General features: G+C 39.1%; 1 protein-coding gene across 3 annotated transcripts; it reads left to right on the top strand.

Moving 5' to 3' along the window:
• ppp1r2 (protein phosphatase 1, regulatory (inhibitor) subunit 2) lies at nucleotides 1-22,019 on the top strand. Of its 3 annotated transcripts, XR_009063918.1 has the most exons (7): nucleotides 1-360; nucleotides 6,859-6,966; nucleotides 8,125-8,211; nucleotides 15,645-15,748; nucleotides 16,925-17,092; nucleotides 19,433-21,239; nucleotides 21,730-22,019. XR_009063918.1 is itself a non-coding variant. In XM_057841802.1 (6 exons), exons 1-6 carry the CDS (start codon nucleotides 233-235, stop codon nucleotides 21,735-21,737), a joined length of 603 nt encoding a protein of 200 aa, XP_057697785.1. In that variant the 5' UTR covers nucleotides 1-232; the 3' UTR covers nucleotides 21,738-22,019. The 3 variants fall into 3 exon arrangements, 2 of the variants coding, with proteins under 2 accessions (XP_057697785.1, XP_057697784.1); XM_057841802.1 differs by lacking the exon at nucleotides 19,433-21,239; XM_057841801.1 differs by having other exon boundaries at nucleotides 19,433-22,019.
• Nucleotides 22,020-23,809: the final 1,790 nt, after the last annotated feature.

Below are 23,809 nucleotides of genomic sequence, written 5' to 3'. Positions count from 1 at the left end.
AGTACACCAGCTCTCAACTGTTTCTCCTGCCAGTCGCTGAAAACACAGCCGAAATGTACACTTGCCCCGTTGATCATATCCAGGTTTTTCCTGAACGAAACAAAGACTGTTGAGGTATCAAAACGAGCATGTTTTATCTCCTCTTGGAATACTGAGAGGAAGAAATCGACTCGGGAAAAGCAGCCGGGGATCAACACCTGCGCGAGCCCACTTTGACAGCCAGCGTGTGGGAATGGCAGCTCCACGGCCGATAAAAGGCATCCTGAAAAACAAAAATAATGCCACCAGCGTTCTGCCGGCGCCTGACTTTCTGGGAGATAAATCCGAGCACACTCCCCCACTTTCAGATGAAGACCAGCAGTGAGTACTTCCTGTAGCCGTCTGTCATATATGTTTTGTGTGCGTGAATGTGAGTTACGTTACTGACGGCTAGCTTAAGAACAACCGCAGTTGTTAGCGCAGACTAGCATAACTTTGCGATCGCAAATCTCGCAGCATTGCGGGCTTGGTGTTTTTTTTTTCTAACGGGGATGCTTTCATTTCTGACAGCTCGCTTTCTTTTTTTTGCTGCGATTCTTAAGGAAACCTGTATTGTACAAGCCATCTCGTTCCATGTGACATGATGTTAAATGAATGAGAGAACACAATAGGCTTCCTATAACAGTTGATACCGACACTAAAGGTATCAGAGGTCACATTTATTGCCCTGTACTTGATATTATTGGATCGCTCTGTTACACTTAGTCTCAGGATGTTCTATCATGTTACGCCCTTCTCACTTGTCTTGGTGCCTGAGTTACTAGTTTAATGGGCACCGAATCCATAATTTAACAGCCGTTATTTGGCAACCTGTAACATAATTGCGATTTCATTCAAAATACTAATTCAACACCTGTACATTAAATTTTATGTCCATAAATTGGCCTGCCACGATAATTACTTAATTGAAAGCCCGCAAAAGTTTGCTGACGACATGTCAACAAAGCACGTGGATTACTGGAACCATGTCCTATGGTCTGATGAGACAGGCGGGCTTTCTTGTGTACCGTCTTCAGAAGAGGCTTCCTCCTGGGGTGACAGCCATGCACACCAATTTGATGTAGAGTGGGACGTATGGTCTGAGCACTAACAGGCAGCGCCATAGCTTTTTGGGGGGGCTTTAGGGACTAAAACCCAAAATTTGTAAGGACCCCCCCCCCACTCATTTCCGCCCCAATGTGAATATTTAAATTGAAATTAGGAACCATTTAGCAAAGAGAAATCATAGAGATCTGTTCTATAGATGCGCATGAAATTTTCCCCAGAATTGGCATTAAAGTTTTGCATTTTACCAGTTGAAAAATGTTGCTAGATGACATCAGCTGTTTCCTGGCATGAGTTGGGCTTCCCTCATTACTTAACTACTCAGAGCTACCTAAAGTGGTTATTCAATGCAATTTCCTCATTCATCATAACTTGGCCATTAAGCCGAGCCCCCAAGTGACAACGCCCCACCAAATACATCATTATCCTCAGGTGTTTTTGTGTTTTTTAGTGTTTGGGCTTTGTGTAATAAGGCATGGTAAAACAGCCAGAAGCCTACATTGTGTCAGAATTGTGTTGAGCTGCGACACAGCATAGAAGGAGAAATAAAATCATGGTGCACCTCCCAGAAAGCCATGGATGGCGGCTGCCCTCCGAAGCTTTCCTGGCAGTGCTCAACTAGCGGCTGTCCTCTGTGGCATACCTGGCAAGTAGTGTATCAGGCAGCAGTGGCCGACACTGGGTGGATCAGTCGGCTTCGATTCTTCCAACGGCCCTCTGAATTTCAGACACGCCTCACAATTCTGCAATTGAAAGGCATGCTCTGTTTTTCATGGGGACGCAATTATTAATTAACGTCTACCTATATTTTGAATAAGCCTACATTATTCTTCATTCACAAAGCACACGCAATCACAGTAATAATCAGGTCCAAGGCATGTACGCCATTTCAAATCAGCTGCAAAATATTTGGAAAATAGTTTTTTAAAAAATTGTCCAGTGTCAACAGCAAAATTAGAACCCGAGACAAAAGGTTTACAGCTCCTCATTTAATCATTTAACCGTCTACTCATAATTAAACGTTTTGTATTTTACTAGTCGATTAAATGCAGCATCATGAGGTAGGCCTGTCGCGATAACAAATTTTAGTGGGTGATAAATTATTTAATAAATTATTGTGATATGCGATATTATTGCGCCAAAAGAAAAAAAAAAAAAAAAAACGCACAGAAACACAGAATAAATAAAATGTCTTTTACAAGAAAAACATTTGCACTTAAAAAAAAAAATGCACTTAATAACTTTGGCATTTAAGCACAGAGGTATAAAGATGTAGTAACACAAACAATAGCACTTCAATAACAACAGAGAAAAATCGAGTAATTAAGTAGCAGTAACAAAAATTTGGCTTCAATATGTATCAAACAACATTAAACTGAGGTAAAACAGTCTCATTTCTTCAGCAATGGAGCGGACTACACTTTCTGTGAGGGAACACCATCTAGTTCTTTATACATGTGAAATCTACTGTAGCATTATGTGGGCGTAGTTTGTAACGGCTGTTGGCAGCAGTCAGGTATTATTGTTTTTTTTAATCTAGCGGCGTGAGTTGAGCCAGAGCCATGAGCTGAGCATTGTCATTACCTGGGTAATGACAAGCATGATTTTTACTCTCGGTCCGTTCCTCATTGCACCCCGAAGACCGCGCTGTGTTTTAGTTCCGCTTTTCTTGGCATATTTCAGTAATCGGAATTTGGATGTTTGTGAATCGTTCTCGTTTCTTCCACGGCCGAATTGCGAATAATCTAAGAATCGGAAATTTCACACATCGCTATTATTTACCATGCGATAAATGGAATTATTGCATATCGCGACAGGCTTATCATGAGGCCCTTTCAGACATACGCTGAACTCCGGTAGCCCTAACGACTGAAAGCAATTTCCCGGGTTGACTGACACTGAGGTGACTCAGACATCAACCGGGTCGCGTCGTAATACAATGTCCGGGACTTTATCAGGACACGCATGCATGAAAGCAGCTGGTAAATTCCCCGGGCACAACGCGAAGGCTGATGTAAATATCATGGTAGGCTGATTGTCATTTCCTCTTTCTTCGCAGTAAGACAAAAAGCGGTAAACAAACATCGCAATTATCAACGTGGCAAACAGAAAACATACTAAAATTAAACTGGAACCACAACGAAATTAATTTGCTACTGAATCTAGAACTAAGGAAAAGCCCATCGTCCATCTTTGGAAATGTGTGGTTTATTTTTTTGCTGATGCCGACCAAAAATGACGTAATGTCAGGATCATAAAATCCCGTCCCTCGCCCTCCATGAACACAAAGTGCCGAGTCGCCGAAAGAAATGACCTCCCACACACAGACATGTAGGAGGGGACAGTGACACAAAGCTTGGGGAAGTTTTGGTGAACGTATCAGGAATGTAGTTCTTTCAATTGTTTACCTTAGTCATTTTTTCTAACATCAATAGAATTTAAATTAACAACTTGTCCCGAATGTTTGGCTAGAATAGCTCGTGAATAAACAAAACCTTTTCTCTAATATGTGTATTAAATTGTGAGGTTTCTTGCTTATAGACAAATAAAATCTGAGACTACTCAGCAGGGAAATTAGTCAAAATTCCCATCCCTAGCCATGATAATATCTTCAAAGATTACTACAAGTTGGACAATTTAAAACATCAGGCATTATGAAATGCCCCCCTTGCACCCAAAAGGAAAACAAAAAACAAAACAAAAAAAAAACAATGTAGTTTAACAGCTGTGGGCATAGTGACAGGTCTGCTTCGTATGTGTACTGCAGATACAATACTTCTATTGTAATCTATTTTCAGTACTCATTTGCTTGGTTTTTGCTCTGCAATTATTATTTCCCAAATTTTGTAGGAGACATGAAATGCAGATGACTAGGTGTGGACTCCGGTTAATAGCAACACTACTCAACACTACTCTTATCGCCCTATCAGTCATTTCATGATTCGTGAGTATCAGCCATTGTGCCTCCTGCTAACCTCACCAGCAGTTCTAGGCATGAGCTAGTAATGTCAGAGTAGCACTCTGCGAAATTAGGCCAGAGATGACAGCTATTAGTGAATTCCATTCCCGGCAGTGAATCAAGCTTTTTCTGTGTTGATCCCAAAATAGCCTCTGTAAGTAAGTGAGGAGGTAAAGGGGAAAAATATTCTAGAAGGTTCCTGGATTGGAGCCCAGTACCAAACACTGAGCACCATGATTGAACCAAATCCTTTATGAGATAGTGTTCCCCCAAAAAATGGTGGGAACTTAATTTTATAATAGTCATTTCTTTTTGAGCTCATGACATTACTTATCGTCAGAGGAGAAACAAGTGACAGCAATGAAGTGAACTGGGTAAGTGACATTGGGGCAAAAAAAAAACAAAATAATAATAATAATCTTGTCTCTTTAATCAATCTGATTACTGAAATAACGCAAAATCACAATATTATTATTTAAGTACAGCTTCTAAACGCTCACATTAACTCTCCCAAAACACTCTTGGTATTTAACGGATTTGTGTTTTTGTGCAACAACGGTTATGATTGGTTTTTGTTATTAAGAAAAAATACATTATTTTCACCAAACCACCTATGAGCTTATTTTAATCTGTCCCAACATTGACCCTCCTATAGTCTCATTTAGTTTTTCAACAGTCTAAACAGATTTTTCTGCTTATGTGTAGGTCATTGCACAAATCCCTTTTCTCCAATGTGGTCATTCTAGTACCAGAGGATATCCTGGGTAAACCGCCCATTCCCCCGTCAGCTGTCTCCATTTGAACAATGTAACATTCCTTAGTACAGTTTAAACAAGGACTCAAACCCACAAGTTATCAAGCCCAAAGAGTGCAAAAAATAGATGATTTGCAGTTATTACGTTTAACTTCAGGCTGAAGGCCTGTCGAGTAGCCACTCAAATTGTTCTTGTGGACACAATCTTATAAGTCCTGCTCCTCTGTCCTTCAAGAACCAATCGTCTTGAAACTTGGTGGTGTGATGGAAATATGAGTCTATACTGTTCAACCACATCTGCTGAGTTACCATGACAACTTGTGCAGTCCCTCGTCCTTTAGATGAACTAACAAAAAAAAGTGCCAGACCTGGGGTGAATGACGCACGTTAAAGATCACATTTCACACATTTGACTGAGCAATACCATATTTGTTCAACCAGTAGCAGCAAATATATTATGATACTAGCCATATAAGGTCACGTCTTAGTGTTAGACTCCTCTCTGGAACTAAGAGGGTATAAAAGCAGGTACTTCTCCTCATTCGGGGGAGACGCTGTGTTCCAGACATTACAATCTGTCACATTGGTTTCCCCAAACTGCAGTTTGTAATAAAGAAATCTTGTCATTGTATAAAATCTTTGTTGTCTTGGTTTCCCTCGACAAGACAGTAGCTATGTAGCACGGGCAAGTATCAATCGATCCTTAAAGCCCGATTTTTCTGTTTTGTTTTGTTTCTCCAAAGTAAACTATTGAACACAGTTGTCGTTGATGGTAGGACTGGGAAACTCTTGGTACCTCACAATACGATACGATTTGCGATACACGGCTCACGATAACGATGATCTGACGATGTTACAATACAACGATTTTCGATACATTGGTCAGGAAATCATTTTAGGATATTCTACAAAAAAACTAATAAACAGAAGAACAAGCTTCTGCTGTGAATTGGAATGAGTTTATCACTAGCAGACATCCAATCCATTTGAACTGGGAGGGTGACAGCGAATGAACATTCGTTCATTCGCTGTCATCCCTCTCACTTCAAACGGATTGAACGTCTATGACTGGTAGTGGCAGCCAATGCCAGGCAATGAGGTCATTTTGGGCCATTTAAGGTCATTTACGTGTTGATTTTCAGTTACTTCCTGTTGATTTTGGGGTATTTTATGGGTCACTTCCTGTTGATTTTGCGTTACAGAACAGGAAATGACCTGGGAATCACCCAACTGAATAGGCAGTGACCTAAACTCAACAGGAAATGACCTGTAAATGCCCTAAAATGAAAAGCAAGTGACCGACTGACTGTGAATGCTATGGTTTTGAATGAACGAACAGTCCCAGTCTAAATGGATTGGGCGTCGAGCACCGTCAATGGCAGCCTTTTATTTTTTTCTTCTTAACTGACACCTTTTGAAAACGATATCTCGATTCTTGACAGGGGCATATTGATAACCTTTTGGGATACAAAGTATCACGATATATCACCATTTCGATATTTTGTCACACCCCTAGTTGATGGGTTCATTTCACAGTCAGTAGGGGAGCACCTTTCTACACTGCCTTCCGACACGGTCACCTGATAGCGCTGCTCCGTGCCCAGCCCCCTCATGACTCACTCTATTTAATGAGGTATCTCCAAGCGAAATGTTGCCAGCTGTAGACTACCTCGGGTAAAGTCATCAGCATATGACCCTATATTTATCTGTAATCACGGTTGGTTATCTTCCTTCCTCCCTTGGTTAGGCAGGTTTTTCTGACAGAGCAGAAATTAAGTGACTGGCCTGTCTGCTGAAATTACCGTCACAAAATCAAATACTAGGTCATTTCTCGCACTGATTCAGAAATGGACTCTCACGATACTTAAGTGTTTGGTCTTGAGTGTTCCCAAAAGAATGTAGTCAAAAGTGAAAACTGGGACATGTTCAGCCCCAGTTTTAATGCAGTTGCTTTTGCCTTTGGAAAGATATTTGGGGATTGGGGGTGGATGTTAGTAGCAATGCGTAGCGTCATCATTCACAAATGTACTTTTCACCACTTTTGCTCTTTTGCTTTTTACAGAAAGAAATCCCAGAAGTGGGATGAGATGAATATCCTGGCCACATATCATCCAGCAGACAAAGATTATGGTCTAATGAAGATTGATGAGCCCAGCACACCTTATAACAGGTTTGCCATTGTAAAATTTGATTTGATCAGGAAAGGTGAAAATATTTAACCCTTTATTGCCAAATGTATCACATTTGGTACACCTAAAATTTCATGATTTTGAGAGTAATTCATAATTTTGACATTTTCAAAAAAAAAAATGATGGATGCAAGTCAACACATGCATCTGCAGGTTCCAAGAGAAAAAAAAAAAACAGGATTTAGCTAGGGTTATAGACATTAGAGCACTTATTACACATATTCATTTTGACATTTCTTTTTACAAATTTGAAAAAAATGTTTCATTAGGACCTTATTTTTTAAATTTTGGGATTCTCTGATAATTGGATAAGTGGAATGTTCACAGCCCAAATCATTTACAATACTGGGTGGTTTAGCTATGGGTTTTTAATGAAATCCGTTAGAATACCGTATTGGACTGAATATAAGACGGCCCTGATTATAAGACGACCCCCTCTTTTGCAAGACTCAAGTTTGAAATAAAGACTTTTTGAACACCAAATTAATTTTTATACAGCAAATAATTACAGTGCATCTGAAACAAATGATTGTAACAATATATTTGAGAGAAAAAGCATGTTATTTTGCCTCTTTCAAATCTTAATATCTGAACATTTAAATATGTAAACTAAAGTGCAATCACATTCATAAATGAATGGCTTCTGGTTGTTGAATTGTAAATATATTGTGATAAAACAACAAAATTGCAATAACTGCATTAACCATCAAAGCGAAGTCTAACTAGACTGTAGTCTTGAAACAAATCTGTATAAGGAAAAACATTGCAATAAAATAATGCAAACTAGTTAAACTAAAAAGAGTAGCTGAGATCTGTCATGACAGAACATCGCTGCAATGATATCTGGCGCCATCTAGCGTCGTGAATGGGGAGAGTAGCTGAGATCTGTCATAACAGAACATCGCTTTAATGATATCTGGCATCATCTAGCGTCGTGAATGGGTATAATGTCTAGACCGCGAATATAAAACGACCCCCTCTTTTTCAATCTTATTTCAATGCAAAAAACAGTCTTATATTCGGACCAATACGGTAATTCATGGAAGTTCAGATGACGTTTTCACCGGCCACGAATGTCAATTTCTTTGGCTCGAGGAATTTAAAATGTGTCCTATTTATTTATTTATTTATTTTTATAGGATGGTTGGGGACGATGATGACGACGAGGGTGCCTTAAGTGACTCAGAAGGTCGGAGTGCACTCCCAGTAGATGACTTGACGTCAAAGTAAGGATGTAATGAGCATGCAAGATATGAGAAAAGCGATAAGCCCAAAATGTGTTTATTGAAAAAACACTGGTCACCAGGTGTACCTTCCGTCAGAAAGTCCTTGTGAAATGGATATTTAACAAACGAGGGTCAAAAATAGGATTCTAAACACCAAAGGGGATTTGAATTTAGATTCGAGTGTGAATTCATTCTCACAATCACAAACACAGACACATACCGACATCTTAACATCTTTGCAAGAAGTTTGTTTTCTTAGGTGTATCCCAAATAGTTTCGATACCCTTTGATCATTTTAGTAAACACTGCTTCACGTCAACATTACTTCAGTTAGTCTTTGTCTAACATATCTTACCAAACTCCCACGCTTTCAAAGCCGGAAAAAAATGCGGCATCTTACAATGGCAGTCAGAACACTTTGTTTGTTTGTATGCAGACATTAAAAAGAAAATACTTTATTTCTGTAAATACTTTGGTTTTTTTTGGGATTACTGATTAATATACATTGGGTAGGCCTCAGCGATAAATAGATTTTATGAATGAGTATATTAGAGATGTGCTGATCCAATCACAGGATGGGAAATCGGGGCGATCGCGCCATTTTTCTGAGGATTTGAATCGGGGGGGGGGGGTTAATTAAAAATATATATTTATGCTTTTCTGCTTCATGCTCATACAGCCTCTCACCCTCCCTCCTGCTAAGCAGTGCGACCAAACTGTTTTTGTTGGTCACCAGTGCAACAAGAAGTTAACGGTGATTGACAGGTTTGTAGCTTTGATCTGGGCAGAGACGCCTCAGAAGCTCTACACAAATGTGTTAATCATCATTAAGCTTGGTACACAGTCTGAAGTGTGCTTTCGCAACTCATTCATTGTGTGAGAGGATGTTCTCGCCAGCGTGGGCGTCAAAGCAAAAAAAAAACAAAAACAAAAAAAAAACATTTTTTATGTCATTATCGGCAGATTCTCAAAATCTGGTGACTCGGACTCGTGTCCAAAACATGCGATTGGGTCATCCCTAATATATATTCAGTTGTGGTCAAAAGTTTACATACACTTGTGAAGAACATAATGTCATGGCTCTCTTGAGTTTCCAGTTATTTCTACAACTCTGATTTTTCTCCGATAGAGTGATTGGAACAGATACTTCTTTGTCACAAAAATCATGAAGTTTGGTTCTTTTATGACTTTATTATGGGTTAACAGAAAAAGTGATCAAATCTGCTGGGTCAAAAATATACAAAATATACATACAGCAACACGAATTAGCAATTTCTTGTAGCCATTTCTTGTGAGTGATTATTGACTTGAACAATCATTGACTTGGACAAGTCAGGAAAGTCACTTGGAGCCATTTCAAAGCAGCTGCAGGTCCCAAGAGCAACAGTGCAAACAATTGTAAGTATAAAGTGCATGGCACTGTTTTGTCGCTGGCACGATCAGGAAGAAAACGCAAGCTATCACCTGCTGCTGAGAGAAAATTGGTCAGGAGGGTGAAGATTCAACCGAGAATCACCAAAAAGCAGATCTGCCAAGAATTAGAAGCTGCGGAACACTGGTGTCAGTGTCCACAGTCAAGCGTGTTTTGCATCTCCATGGACTGAGAGGCTGCCGTGCAAGAAGGAATCCCTTGCTCCAAAAGCGGCACCTTAAGGCTCGACTGAAGTTTGCTGCTGATCATATGGACAAAGATAAGACCTTCTGGAGGAAAGTTCTGTGGTCAGACGAAACAAAAATCGAGCTGTTTGGCCACAATGCCCAGCAATATGTTTGGAGGAGAAAAGGTGAGGCCTTTAACCCCAAGTACACCATGCCTACCGTCAAGCACGGTGGTGGTAGTATTATGCTGTGGGGCTGTTTGCTGCCAATGGAACTGGTGCTTTACAGAGAGTAAATGGGATAATAAAGAAGGAGGATTACCTTCAAATTCTTCAAGATAACCTAACATCATCAGCCCGAAGATTGGGTCTTGGGCGCAGTTGGGTGTTCCAACAGGACAATGACCCCAAACACACATCAAAAGTGGTAATGGAATGGTTAAATCAGGCTAGAATTAAGGTTTTCGAATGGCCTTCCCAAAGTCCTGACTTAAACCCCATTGAGAACTTGTGGACAATGCTGAAGAAACTAGTCCGTGTCAGAAAGCCATCAAATTTAACTGAACTGCACCAATTCTGTCAAGAGGTGTGGTCAAAGATTCAACCAGAAGCTTGCCAGAAGCTTGTGGATGGCTACCAAAAGCGCCTAATAAAGTGAAAATGGCCAAGGGACATGTTACCAAATATTAGCGCTGCTGTATGTATATTTTTGACCCAGCAGATTTGATCACTTTTTTTCTGTTCACCCATAAGAGTCATAAAAGAACCAAACTTCATGAATGTTTTTTGTGACAAAGAAATATCTGTTCCAATCACTCTATCAGAGAAAAATCAGAGTTGTAGAAATAACTGGAAACTCAAGAGAGCCATGACATTATGTTCTTCACAAGTGTATGTAAACTTTTGACCACAACTATATATAATATTAATATGTGTCAGTTACTTTTAAAAGTATTTTTTGAATGAATGAATAATACAGAAATATATTTTGGTTATGACCTCCAATAAGACTAAAGTTGATTTTTTTTTTTTTTTTAATTATTATTTAACTCTTTGCCTGTCGTTGACAATGACAGACATCCAATTAATCTAAACTTTTATTAGTTTAGATGAATTGTTGTTAGATTAGCTGTGACTGCTCATGTTTCAATGTCACTGACGGCACTAGACGTCTAATCCATGATGACTGGGAAGGCTAGCAGCAATCATTCGCATTCCAACGTGTGCCCAATAATGGCTTATATTTGTTTTGAGCTTTCGCTGTTTTTTGTTCTCATTTTCTCAATAAAAAGTAAAGAAAAAAAAACGGGAACAAAACTTTTTTTTTTTTTTTTTATAAAACTCGAGATTTCATTCAGACCAAATGGGCAAGCCCCTAACATTGGCTGTTTACCATCATTCATTATTTCAGTGGGAGAAACAAACAACACCCACAGCAACTACAACAAAATGTATAAACTTGAAGCCAACAATCAATTCTTGTAAATTAGTTCATCAGTCCGATCAGAATAATAAATTTAAATATGTTCCATATTATTTTTGCAACTGTTTTTGTCTTTTTAATGGAAGAGAGGTTTATTTGTTTTCTTCTGTAAAATGGAAGTGAAGTGATGCATAGATGAGAGGCACTTGGGTGAGGACGGTGGTTAGCTCAAGGCTAGCAAGTCAATTAGCCTCCTTTGTCTATTTCCTCCTGAGGCTTCTAGATATCAGCTGCTCTTTTCCTCCTTCTCTCTAATCGCTATGTCCTCCCACTCATCCAACAAATGTTAACATTTATTTGAGTGATGCACGATATCTCTAAATACATTAAATGCATTGTCTTTTACTTGCTCACATCCTAAAATCCGATTTAAGACAACATACTGAATCGGGCCATTTTTGTTGGGAGAGCATTAAATGGGGTCTTCCCCTTCGGCCATTCACCACCATCCGCTCAACCATAAACTATTTTTCATTTTGTCCTCTGCTGTTGCAATGTAGAGAGATGGCAACGTTAACTGTTATTTTTGCTTCACGCTCGAGTACTCACAAGCTCACATGTTCTTTGCCCTCTCTGTGCTTGCGTCCTCCTCCCCCTAACCTCATCTTCGTGTTTCTTTCCATCTGCTCTCGATCCAAATATGGACCGTTTGGAGTAGGGTTGTCCCGATCAGTGTTGTTAATAACGGCATTAGAATATAGTGGCGTTACTAACGGAGTTATTTTTTTCAGTAGTGAGTAATCTAATTAATGACTTTTCTCATCTTGACAACGCCTTTACCATTACTGAAGATGGAAAGGCGTGCGTTACTATATTGGTTGAATTACGCGAGAAAAGTCTGACGGAGACGGACTTACCGAGACGACAGCGCAGAGGAGAAGTGGGGAGGAGGCAAAAAAGTTGTGACGCCGAGCAAATGCGATGCTAAGTGGCTCCAATAATACCTGATTGTAGCCAATAGCCTACAAACTATGCCCACATGATATGGTAGATATGGTAGACAAGGTAGATATCACATATATAGAACTAGATGCGAAATGACAGACACGGCGGCGTTAGCAACATGTACAGTATAGGAACTAGATGCGTTAGTAAACAGCCGCCATCTTAAAGCAGTAAACTTCTTAGGAAGGCTCTGTTGTAGAGAACCTTCCTAGCGAACCCAAGAAACTTTTTATCTAAAATACTCCTAAATCGGCAAAATCTTGACTTGAATCTATCTTTAAATGACGAAACAATTTTAAAACTTCCACATGTCAAAAGTAGACAGAAGGGAACAAGTGCAATTTTGGCAGCAACTTTGACAACTTTTAACAGTTGATTCAGGGTAAAGGGTAAATTAGGGTAAAGAATTGGGCTAGGGCCAATTGTCCCAAAAACCTTTTAAACTTCACATAATGTGACCTATGTTTTTTGGGTTTTTTTCGAGGGAAAAAAAACAAAACATGAAAATTATCGCCAGTTACTTTGCCAGGTAACTAATTACTCTTACATTCAGGTAACTAAGTTACTAAAGCAATTACTTTTTGGGAGAAGTAATTTGTAACTATAATTAATTACTTTTTTAAAGTAATATTAACAACACTGGTCCCGATCGCATATTTTTGCATACGAGTCCGAGTCACCTGATTTTGAGAATCTGCTGATGCCGATTACAAAATCTGCTGATACCGAAGGTTCCAAACATGTTCCAGTACTGTACTGTTTACATTAATTCCTCTTCTTCTTTTTCCGGGAGTGTTGTGGAGTATAAAATGTATATATATTTGTTACATTTGGCAAGGCCATTATATTTCTGAATTATTTTGTTACTTTTAAGCCTTAACATTTAAAAAAAAACAAAAAAAAACATAAGTGTACTGCCCAAAACAGCGCGTTTCCTTGTGCACTGCCCGACAGACGGCTAACATTGACTGTCCTCAAAAAAAAAAAAAAAAAAACACAAGGTTTGGCCTTTTCTCGTTTTTATATGAAGTAACGTGTTGAAATTTGTGAAACTAACAAAGAAACAATGACCATGTAGAAACCACACTTCACTTGAGCTACAAACCAAAAATATTGGTTAGCTTTCATATAGCAGCGGGACTTATCAAAGGCAACCTCGGACTTAGACTTGTAGGCTCTAATAAGCCACAATTGTTCTCTTTTACTAAAATATGTTATTAGAAACACTTTTATTACTGCCATTAATTTAAAAATCTCTAATATTTAGTACATGTTTTGACCTACGGAGGGCGCCATGTTATACGCGCGCAATGCACTCTGGGGTTGATGACGCGGTTGGGCTGGAGAGGGAGAATAGCTGTGCTAGCTATCAAGCGAAGCTATTATGACGACTGGCATGATTTTGTCACATTTTGCTACTGGTCCAATTGTTTTGTAACAGAGCTGTAGGATGAATTCCTAACATTGTACCTGCTGTACTGACGTGTCACGAAGCCAACTAATCAGAGACCTGGTAGAAGTACACCGATAAGCTGTTTCCAAAGAGATCGTCCTTTTCTGTCTAATTCAGCCAAATAGTGTACTTCTGCCAGCTCTCTGATTGGTTGGCTTTGTGACACGTTAGTAGCGTGTGCTGAATTGAGCGCGCAGAAAAAAAAAAAAAAAAAAAACGACAAGCGCAGGAGAAATTGAGCAAGAGCTCAAAATCCATTATTGCTCGCTCAGAATAGAGGCAGCATCGATGTGCAGAAATTGAGCGAGAGCAGAAGGGGTGTTTTCTGTGCTCAAGATCCATTACTTGCTCGCTCGGAGGAGAGGCAGCAATATAACACCATACAAGTCCAGCTCATCAGCAGTGTCTTTTAACTGATCATAGGCAGCTTGCCGAGATATTGACTTGCTACCATTTGACAATTTGTATATGCCTTTGTTGTTAGTTGCATCATTGCCTTGTTTTTTTTGTTTGTCTGCCTCTCACCGTGGTTTTCCCTCGGGTTAAAATAATAATTTTTTTTTAATTAAAAAATTTCGCACAGGGAACGCGGGTTTGAATTCTGCTGCAGACCTTCATTTAATTGCTTTTACTGCTCGTTTTGTGAAATATCAACAGTGCTGTCCTGCTCATCACTTTTCCACTCGGGTTCAAATTGGAAGGGCAGAACCGACGATATGTTTATGTAGCTAAAGAGTGACACTCTGGTAGCCTGGCAGCGCCGCCCAGTGACGTCACCGCACAGAGGGCACTGCGTCGTCAACAGCAATGGCGACCTACTAGAAAGAAAGACCCAGCCATGTCTCATCTTCAATGCCCTTGCTGATGGAGGGAGACTTTCGCTCAAAATCTCTCGATACATGGCCCTATTCATTCTTTCCTTTACACAGATCAGTCATCCTGGTCCCTTTGCAGAAAAACCGCTCTAAAGCATGATGTTTCCACCCCCATGCTTCTCAGTGGGTATGGTGTTCTTCGGATGCAGTTCAGTATTCTTTCTCCTCCAAACACGAGAACCTGTGTTTTCACCAAAAAGTTCTATTTTGGTTTCATCTGACCATAACACATTCTCCCAGTCCTCTTCTGGATCATCCAAATGCTCTCTAGCGAACCGCAGACGGGCCTGGACATGTACTGGCTTCAGCAGGGGGACATGTCTGGCAGTGCAGGATTTGAGTCCCTGGCCGCTTATTGTGTTACTGTGGTCCCAGCTCTCTCTAGGTCATTCACTAGGTCCCCCTGTGTGGTTCTGAGATTTTTGCTCACCGTTCTTGTTATCATTTTGTCGCCACGGGGTGAGATCTTGCATGGAGCCCCAGATCAAGGGAGATTATCAGTGGTCTTGTATGTCTTCCATTTTCTAATAATTGCTCCCACAGTTGATTTCTTTACACCAAGCGTTTTACCTATTGCAGATTCAGTCTTTCCAGCCTGGTGCAGGTCTACAATTTTGTCTCTGTTGTCCTTCGACAACTCTTTGGTCTTGGCCATCGTGGAGTTTGGAGTGTGACTGACTGAGATTGTGGACAGGTGTCTTTTATACCGGTAATGAGTTAAAACAGGTGCCGTTAATACAGGTAACTAGTGGAGCCTTGTTAGACCTCGTTAGAAGAAGTTAGACCTCTTTGACAGCCAGAAATCTTGCTTGTTTGTTGGTGACCAAATACTTATTTTCCACTCTAATTGGCAAATAAATTCTTTAAAAATCAAACAATGTGATTTTCTGTTTTTTTTTCACATTCTCTCTCATGGTTGAGGTTTACCCATGTTGACAATTACAGGCCTCTCTAATCTTTTCAAGTAGGAGAACTTGCACAATTGGTGGTTGACTAAATACTTATTTGCCCCGCTGTATTCACAACTGAATTTAAAGTCTGAAGACAATAACCTGGAGAACCTTCTACTCTTTTTCAAGGCTTCAAGCAGCAGAAGGCTTAGAACCGCGATTTATGAAAGAGGAAGAAGAGGAAGTAGAAAGTAGTGAAGAGGAAGAAGAGGAGCTGTCCCCTGAGAAACAAGGTGATCCAAGACATCTGCTAGAGCTTGACCTCTTTATTGATTTGAGTTCTAGGGCTGCAGCCATGGCTTATTTAGTAGTCGAGTAATCGATGAACTAGTTAGTTTGAATAATCTTGTAATAACATAAGAAACATAGAAAATTAAAATACCTGAGCTGAGCCTCAAAGGTAAAAAAAAAAAAAAATAGGATCTGAGTACAACAAATGAACAATTGGCTAACTTACTAGTACATAGCACCAGTCAGCTAGCTTAAATGCTATAAAATGCAAACTTTTTTTTTTCATAATGCTCTTAACAAATAGTTCAAACACATATTCCAACAACAAAAAAGGCCAAATATACCAATAAACTAAATTATGAATGCATTTACAAAACATTAGCTCAAACAAAAACTTAGCTTATGCTGGTCTTAACAGGGAGCAGCTGGATTCAGCCATGTGAAATGAATTATATTCGCTGTCACTACTAGAGGGCAATGTAACCCTAACCACCCAAATCAATAAAACTAGATGCAAACACTTTCAAAACAAAGCATTAGAACGCCACTTTAATTAAATGAATACTCAAAGCAGCAAAATTTAATTCAAATCTTTTTTTCTAATCTAATTACTCAAGTTAATCGATTAATCGTTGCAGCACTATTGAATTCTCAGTGAGTACTAGAAACAATACATCTCTTCAATTTTCAAGGAGGTTTGTATCACTACAGAGTACTTACTGTATTGTCACTCAATAGCAAATCAAATTTTCCCTTACGGTTAGCTCCAGAATAATTTAGTAATTTAAATGACTTGGATGTTTTACACCACCGCAATGAATTTCACATAAAATCATCCCTGTCAGCATGTTCAGTATTGTTTTCATTGAGTCCAAATCGAAAGCATTCATTCACTACAAAAGATTGCTCGGGTAATAAAATTAATGGCTAGATTAACTGAGCACCGGAAAACGGGTCCATTAATTCCTTAAAAGATTTTTTTTAAAAGGTCGCATGAGATAATGTTATTTTCAGTCAAACCTTTTTTATATTAGATTGAAATGTTCTAGGTGTTGAAAAATCTCCTTTCTTCTCTCGGATACTTTAGAAGGATGAGCTCCCGGGGGACCGTTTCGGATCGTTTTTCCGTTATTTTTTTCAAAATTTCATTGTACAGTGTTTTCCTCCTTCCTCTACAGCCAAAAAGGAGCATTTTCAAATGATTAGGAAGAAGCACTACAATGAGGGCCTCAATATCAAGCTGGCTCGTCAGCTCATTGCCAGCGAACTCGAGGAGGATGAAGACGAGGAGATGAGGGATGAAACGGAGGAGGCAGAGGAGATCAATGTTGACCCACCACAGGAAGGTACTAAAATATTTGTGTTGGATTCAAGTACCGTATCTAGTACCAGCAGGGAAAATTTCTGGATTTACATTAGACTATGCTATAGCCCGGGGGTCGGCAACCCATGTTTTGAAAGCCGCATGCAGCTCTTTAGCGCTGCCCTAGTAGCTCCCTGGAGCATTTCAAAAATGTTTGAAAATGAAAAAAGATGGGGGAGGGAAATATAATTTTTTGTTTTAACATGGTTTCTGTAGGAAAACAAACATGACACAAACAATCTCAACGTTTTCCAATGCTTTAAAAATGCGTACAATAATTATTACATTTCAACATTTCTGTCAACGAAGATTTGTGTCATAGCCTGCGACGCACGTTTCTATCAGCAGGGCAGCTGTTGTAAACAAACCAACGGCTAAATGACGGGTCATGGATTCCAAAGAGGAACGAGAAAAAAAAGAGGAGAATGGAGGATGCAACGTTTCTTGGGCCGAATCAATTGCATCCATTGCCAATTCGGGAGGATTTTCTGAATGTTTGCTCTGTAGCAAGAAGTTGTCAATTCACAAAAGGAGTAATGTGGAAAGACATTTGCAGGGAAGGCACACTACTTTTGCAGCCGAGTACCCAGTAAGTGCGATTGCATTACTTCTGGAGAAATTACAGGAGTGCAAAAATAGATTTAAAAAGTGGATTGCATCTCCATACTCCACTACTGCTGCAGGTTTTTGCAACCCGGGATAAATAAAGCGTGGAAAACCGTTCACAGATGGTGGTAAATGAAGGAGTTATTTGTCAACATATCAGAGCACCTATTTGCAGACTTAAAAAACAAAACCGAGATAATACATAAAATCAAATACATGCCTCTCGCACTAAGACAGTGAAGGAAAGGCACATAAAAATGGCAGGCAACTTCACCAATCAGCAAATCAAGGACATTAATTCAGCGGTAGCATACCTTGTGAGGAGTCGTGTGATGTGATCGATATTGAATAACCATCGCTTTTATACAGGTACATGAACTCCGATTATTCACTTTACCTTTTCAAACGGGTGCCGTTTTATTTTCTATAAATGCAAGCTGCGTTTTGTTGCACTATGTTTGTTGCAAAGATAATGGGCACGTTATGCACATTCTATTTTGTTGTTGTTGTTTTTTCGAATCTTCAAAAAACAAATGACATCAAAATTCGGATTTCTTTATTGCATTTCTTTAATTTTATCAAAGCAATTTAATAATTTAATTAATATTGTAATGAAGTTAAACTTGAGGCAATATCGGACAACAACAAGTAGTCACATAGTGCGTCAGTCTCTATAGAATACACTGCAAGGAAAATAAACATTTAATCATGAAGGGTCATTATGTATTCATAGCCAACATAGTAATTTTGATAGGAGGCTAATATAGCTAATATAGATACATACAACATGTGGTGCCTTCATTATAACGCTTATATAAGGCTTTTAAATTTTTGCGGCTCCAGACAGATTTGTTTTTTGTTATTTGTATTTTATTATTTTCGCTTAATATGTCTCTTTCAAAATCTTGGGTTGCCGACCCCTGCTATAGCCTATAATCCCAAACAAACAGGATCAAATATCTTTAGATCGGAATCAGGTTTTCTTCAACCATGAATAAAAATTGGATAGGTCTCTCTACATGTATGAAATAAAGTGGGTATGGAAAGTATTCAGATCCCTTCAATTTTTTACTCTCTGTGTCATTGCAGCAGTTTGCCAAAATCAAAAAAGTTTTTTGTTTCATGTCCAACAAACCCTCGGATGCCCCGTTGTCAAATTGCTTGATTTTGTGGTTCTGAGATCGCTCCCTGTCTGCCATTCATGCTGCGTCATTTCTTACGGCCAGCTGTTTGTCCCACATCTACAAAGCCTAAATAACACAAAACACATGCATGCGAGAGATGATGTATTTGGGGGATCGGTGGCTGTTTTACGGCACAGCTTGATTGCAAAGTAAATGATAAAGCATTACGTATGCTGAGGTGGAAAGCAGCCAATGACAGCACGCTTAGCCTTACATAGTGGTATGGGCAGGCCAGAAGGCAGAAGTTTTGGGTGATGTCACTGACCCGATTTTTAAGCCCACCCAAAAAAAATCCTGGCAGGTGAGCATACATAAGAGTTTCTTGTTATAACTCAAAGATTCAGCACTTAGTTGTTCTCACCCTATGCACATTTTCAGCACTTATTTTCAAACACCTTTCATGTTTTTAGAAATAAACAATCAAAATGACTGGAGTTTCCTTTTAAATAGGCTGTTCAGACTGAAAAGGGCTAAGAATACTTGATACTGTGCAGAAGCATTGGTCAAGTAAATGTTTGTCTTGTTCCCTCTAGCTGATTCTCTGGACTCGTAAATGAGGTGTCCCTCTTCGTTCCAGTGTGTGTCGGCTTGCCATGCTGACAGACAACATCACTGCGCCATGTGTTATTAATGTCAGGCCAAACACCAGACACTGCTTCACCCATTTAACTCAACTAAAGAGCCAGTAACCTAACCTTCAATTCCCCAATCTACACAACTACAAAAAGTGCAATAGAACCTCAGATTTAGTGGAAAAGGTCCAACGCCGATGCCATGAAGGTCCCAACATCCCTCCTCACTGAACTGACATGCACTGAATAGAATATGAGTGTTGGAGGAATTGAAGACCTTTGAGGGAAAATAGCTCGGACTTCCTTCTCTACATGCCCTAGTGCGAGAAGGTCAAGCAAAGGGAAATCCCCTCTGATGACTATGCTTGTACCAGCTGCAGTTCAGATGGACATTGAATGTGTGACTCATTGTTAGGTTTCACTCAACTAACACTGGCAAGAAATGCAGAATGGGAGGTCAGCTTGGTCTTTATCGAGAGATGCTGGCAGCAGATGTTCACAGCCTCCCACTGCTCCTCTTTTTATATGACAAAAGGAGCAGGAACAAATTAACATACAATACATTCACTTGTAATTGGGCAGGTCTAGAAAATACTCAGTTTACAGAAAACTGAGCTACCCTCAGTCCTTGACTGATATAATCAGTGGTCACATTTAGTCTCTTCAACAGTACAAGAGCTGTGCTACATACAGAGATCATTGGAATATATGACATTAATGTACAAGGAAAAATTAAATCCCAACAATGTAAGGAAGGCCTAAAATGAGTTAACATGTTGTACAATTTCCCTAACACTCATAATGCTCTAGTTTATTTTGACAACATTGTTGATAGTTTTAATTTGACGTCCATATTTGCAATTGTATTAAAGCGGAACTTCAGGGTTTTTGACATCAGGGTTAATTTTCGAGTTAGTAGGGGTTTAGTTAGTTGGTGGAGTTGATTTGAACAAATTCCATTTCGTTTGCAAGTTATTTGTTTGTTTCTATAGTGGCTAAGCTAGCGCGAGTCAATGGCACCTTAATAGCACGCCAATAAAAAAACGATACAGATCTACGAACAGATCCATCATAGTCAAATAAATTCAAAACACAGATCATTGTTTCAAAACATCCACGCAGCCAAAACAATGTCACACCAAACTGCCGTAATTCATTTCATTCCGCAGCACTATTTTTTTTAGATGCATAATACGGCCCCAATAAAGAGGAGTGCTTCGGTCACTCATTCTCACGCTGCAGTCGAGGAAGGTGGGAAGTCTGACTTATCCCGCTCGGAGGGTACCAGTTGTGACCTTAAAGCATTCCAAGCGAATGTAAACAGAAAAGATGGCTGATTGCCACAAGTTGTTTTTTATTTTGCCCTTCAAAAGACATTTTGACCTCCAGCAAACCTGACTTCTCATAAGCGATCAAAAAGTGGAGGAGTACTAATGATATTTTTCCAGATGGGAGGTTGGAAACTCTTGACTTCCCACCTTCCTCGAATGCAGCATCAGTCTGCTGAGTTAACTGATGGCCAGCAACATGGCAAAATGTGCATTTAGAGGCTGTGGAAACATATGGAAGAAACGGGCAAAGGGAAGTTTCCACAAATTCCCTTTGAAGAACGAGGAAAAATATAAACTGGTCACTTGCTGCTGGTTACGACATTAAAAAATCAGCGGTGAAAAAAAAAAAACGATGTGATATCACTCTGCCCTGCTCCTTTGCAGAGCTTCTGGATTACAAATGTTGGTGTTCATACTGCAATTATTGACGTGCAATGGTAAGTTTTAATAACTTCATCCTGAAAACATAGCCAACACTATTGATTGCATGAGTCATCGATGATTTTCATGTGTGCATATGTTGTTTTTTATTGACATGCTATAATGGTGCCATCGACTTGCACTAGCTTAGCCACTCCGGCCCTGAAACTAACAAATAACTTGCAAACGAAACGGAATTTGCTAAAATCAACTCGACCAACTAACTAAACCCCCGCAAACTCGAAGATTAAGCCTAATGTCAAAAATCTTGAACTTCCGCTTTAAGTCTGAAGCTGACTTTCATAAAGCAAATCAACCAACAGGTTTGTTTTCTTCATGTGATTTTTGGCTCATTACAAAGCACCAAACCGCAATTATCATTTTAGGGTCAATGTCTTTCCTTTTGAGTGAATAACTTTTCTAAACACGGAAAGATTTAACAGTAGTTTTCTTTAAAGAAGCACTTTTTGCATGTAATGTTATTTTTTTACTCTGCACCTCAAACAGATGAGTGAAAAACCCAGGACTGAAGTTCCAGCTCCAGTTTCCCCATTGTTCTTGGGTGGAGTAACAATGTTGCATAACATCCAAGGACCGAAAGTATTAAGTTACACCAAAAGGTTGACTAGCACATGTTGTCCATAGCATGGTCAAATGTCAGAGGAAATACGTTTATATCACTTAAATTCCACCAATGTTCATTATGCTTTGATCGTTTTGATTTTCCATTAAATCTGAGCTGATAATTTAATAGTAATTTCTAACATTGAACATTAAATGAATGGCCTACTTGATTTGTGCTTTGCTAATAAATATTCAAGCAGGAATGGAATGAATGACATTACTGATGACTAAATTCATAAAACGTTGGCTTTATGTATTCCTAATATGTTAAATGATCATTCTGAATATTGAGGAGAAAATGACACTGTATACTCTTGGGGCCCTAAGAATGTCTTGTATTGTGTTCCTAATTTCTTTTCTTGTTGTGACTGAGGATGTGCTGAGCATTTTGTTATGAAAATACAATACAGAACATCTTGACTTCTGCAAACTAGCAGTTTGTTTTGTCCTTCCGGTTTCAAGATGATAGGTTTTTGATTACTGACTGACCATTTGCACAAACTGGGCTCTTTGTACCACAGAATAAAAATCAGACGAAACCTTTTAAATACAAAAAAGTTAATATCGTGATTCGGGATGTCTCGATCTGATATGCAGCGTACGTTTCGGCACCTATTTTCGGAGTATTTGACAGTATCTGATTTGGTCACAAGTTTGGATGTGATCCAGTAGTTGCTTTTTTTCAGTACCATCGTACTTTCTGGCGGCTGTAAATCGAACCACTAGGCAAATATGTCCGCTGAGTGAGACTACGGTTCTTTAGAAACTAATGATAGCAACAGAGCAAAGTGTAATGTTTTTGAGGAGGTACCAGCAGAGCTCTGTTTCATACAAAAACAATATTTTGCATTATTTATACTGCTCTAAAAATACAGGATGTTTCAAAAAGAATGTGTCTAAGTCATCATGTGATGAATAAAGTGTTAGCGTTTGATTTTTTTTGGTGTAAATACCTCATAATACAGTGAGGACAGCTGCGTCCAATGCGGCTAATCTATGAACAAATGCTGTTTTCATTTCAAATTTGGTGGGTGGCAGCTTATAGTCAGGTGCGCCTTGTAGTGCGAAAATTACGGTAACTTCCAAGTTTTCAAATCGTGCTCAAAGGTAGCCATCACCGGAATTTGAAATACATTAAATAATACTTGAAGTTATGTTCAATACCTTTGCCTATGCCAGAGTTTTGTAATATTTTTCATTTTTGACATATTGCGTGATTATTTAGGCACATTATTATTGAATCACCTTGTATAGATATTGAATTGGTATGGGCAAAACATATCTTTAAAAAAAAAAAAAAAAAATCCGATTGGAAGTAAAAAAAATATATAGTTGTGGTCAAAAGTTTACATACACTTGTGATGAACATAATGTCATGGCTCTCTTGAGTTTCCAGTTATTTCTACAACTCTGATTTTTCTCCGATAGAGTGATTGGAACAGATATTTCTTTGTCACAAAAAACATTCATGAAGTTTGGTTCTTTTATGACTTTATTATGGGTGAACAGAAAAAAGTGATCAAATCTGCTGGGTCAAAAATATACATACAGCAGCGCTAATATTTGGTAACATGTCCCTTGGCCATTTTCACTTCAATTAGGCGCTTTTGGTAGCCATCCACAAGCTTCTGGCAAGCTTCTGGTTGAATCTTTGACCACTCCTCCTGACAGAATTGGTGCAGTTCAGTTAAATTTGATGGCTTTCTGACATGGACTTGTTTCTTCAGCATTGTCCACAAGTTCTCAATGGGGTTTAAGTCAGGACTTTGGGAAGGCCATTCGATAATCTTAATTCTAGCCTGATTTAGCCATTCCATTACCACTTTTGATGTGTGTTTTGGGTCATTGTCCTGTTGGAACACCCAACTGCGCCCAAGACCCAATCTTCGGGCTGATGACGTTAGGTTATCTTGAAGAATTTGAAGGTAATCCTCCTTCTTCATTATCCTATTTACTCTCTGTA

The sequence above is a fragment of the Corythoichthys intestinalis genome, chromosome 7 (genome assembly GCF_030265065.1).
Source record: "Corythoichthys intestinalis isolate RoL2023-P3 chromosome 7, ASM3026506v1, whole genome shotgun sequence".
Classification (NCBI taxonomy): Eukaryota; Metazoa; Chordata; class Actinopteri; order Syngnathiformes; family Syngnathidae; genus Corythoichthys; species Corythoichthys intestinalis.
This window is presented reverse-complemented; position numbering and strand designations above follow the sequence as displayed.

Coding starts and splice junctions, on each gene's coding strand:
- ppp1r2 (XM_057841801.1), top strand. CDS start 233: ATGGCAGCTCCACGGCCGATAAAAGGCATCCTGAAAAACAAAAATAAT. Junction 6,967..8,124: donor CCCAGCACACCTTATAACAG/GTTTGCCATTGT, acceptor TTATTTTTATAG/GATGGTTGGGGACGATGATG. Junction 8,212..15,644: donor GTAGATGACTTGACGTCAAA/GTAAGGATGTAA, acceptor CTCTTTTTCAAG/GCTTCAAGCAGCAGAAGGCT.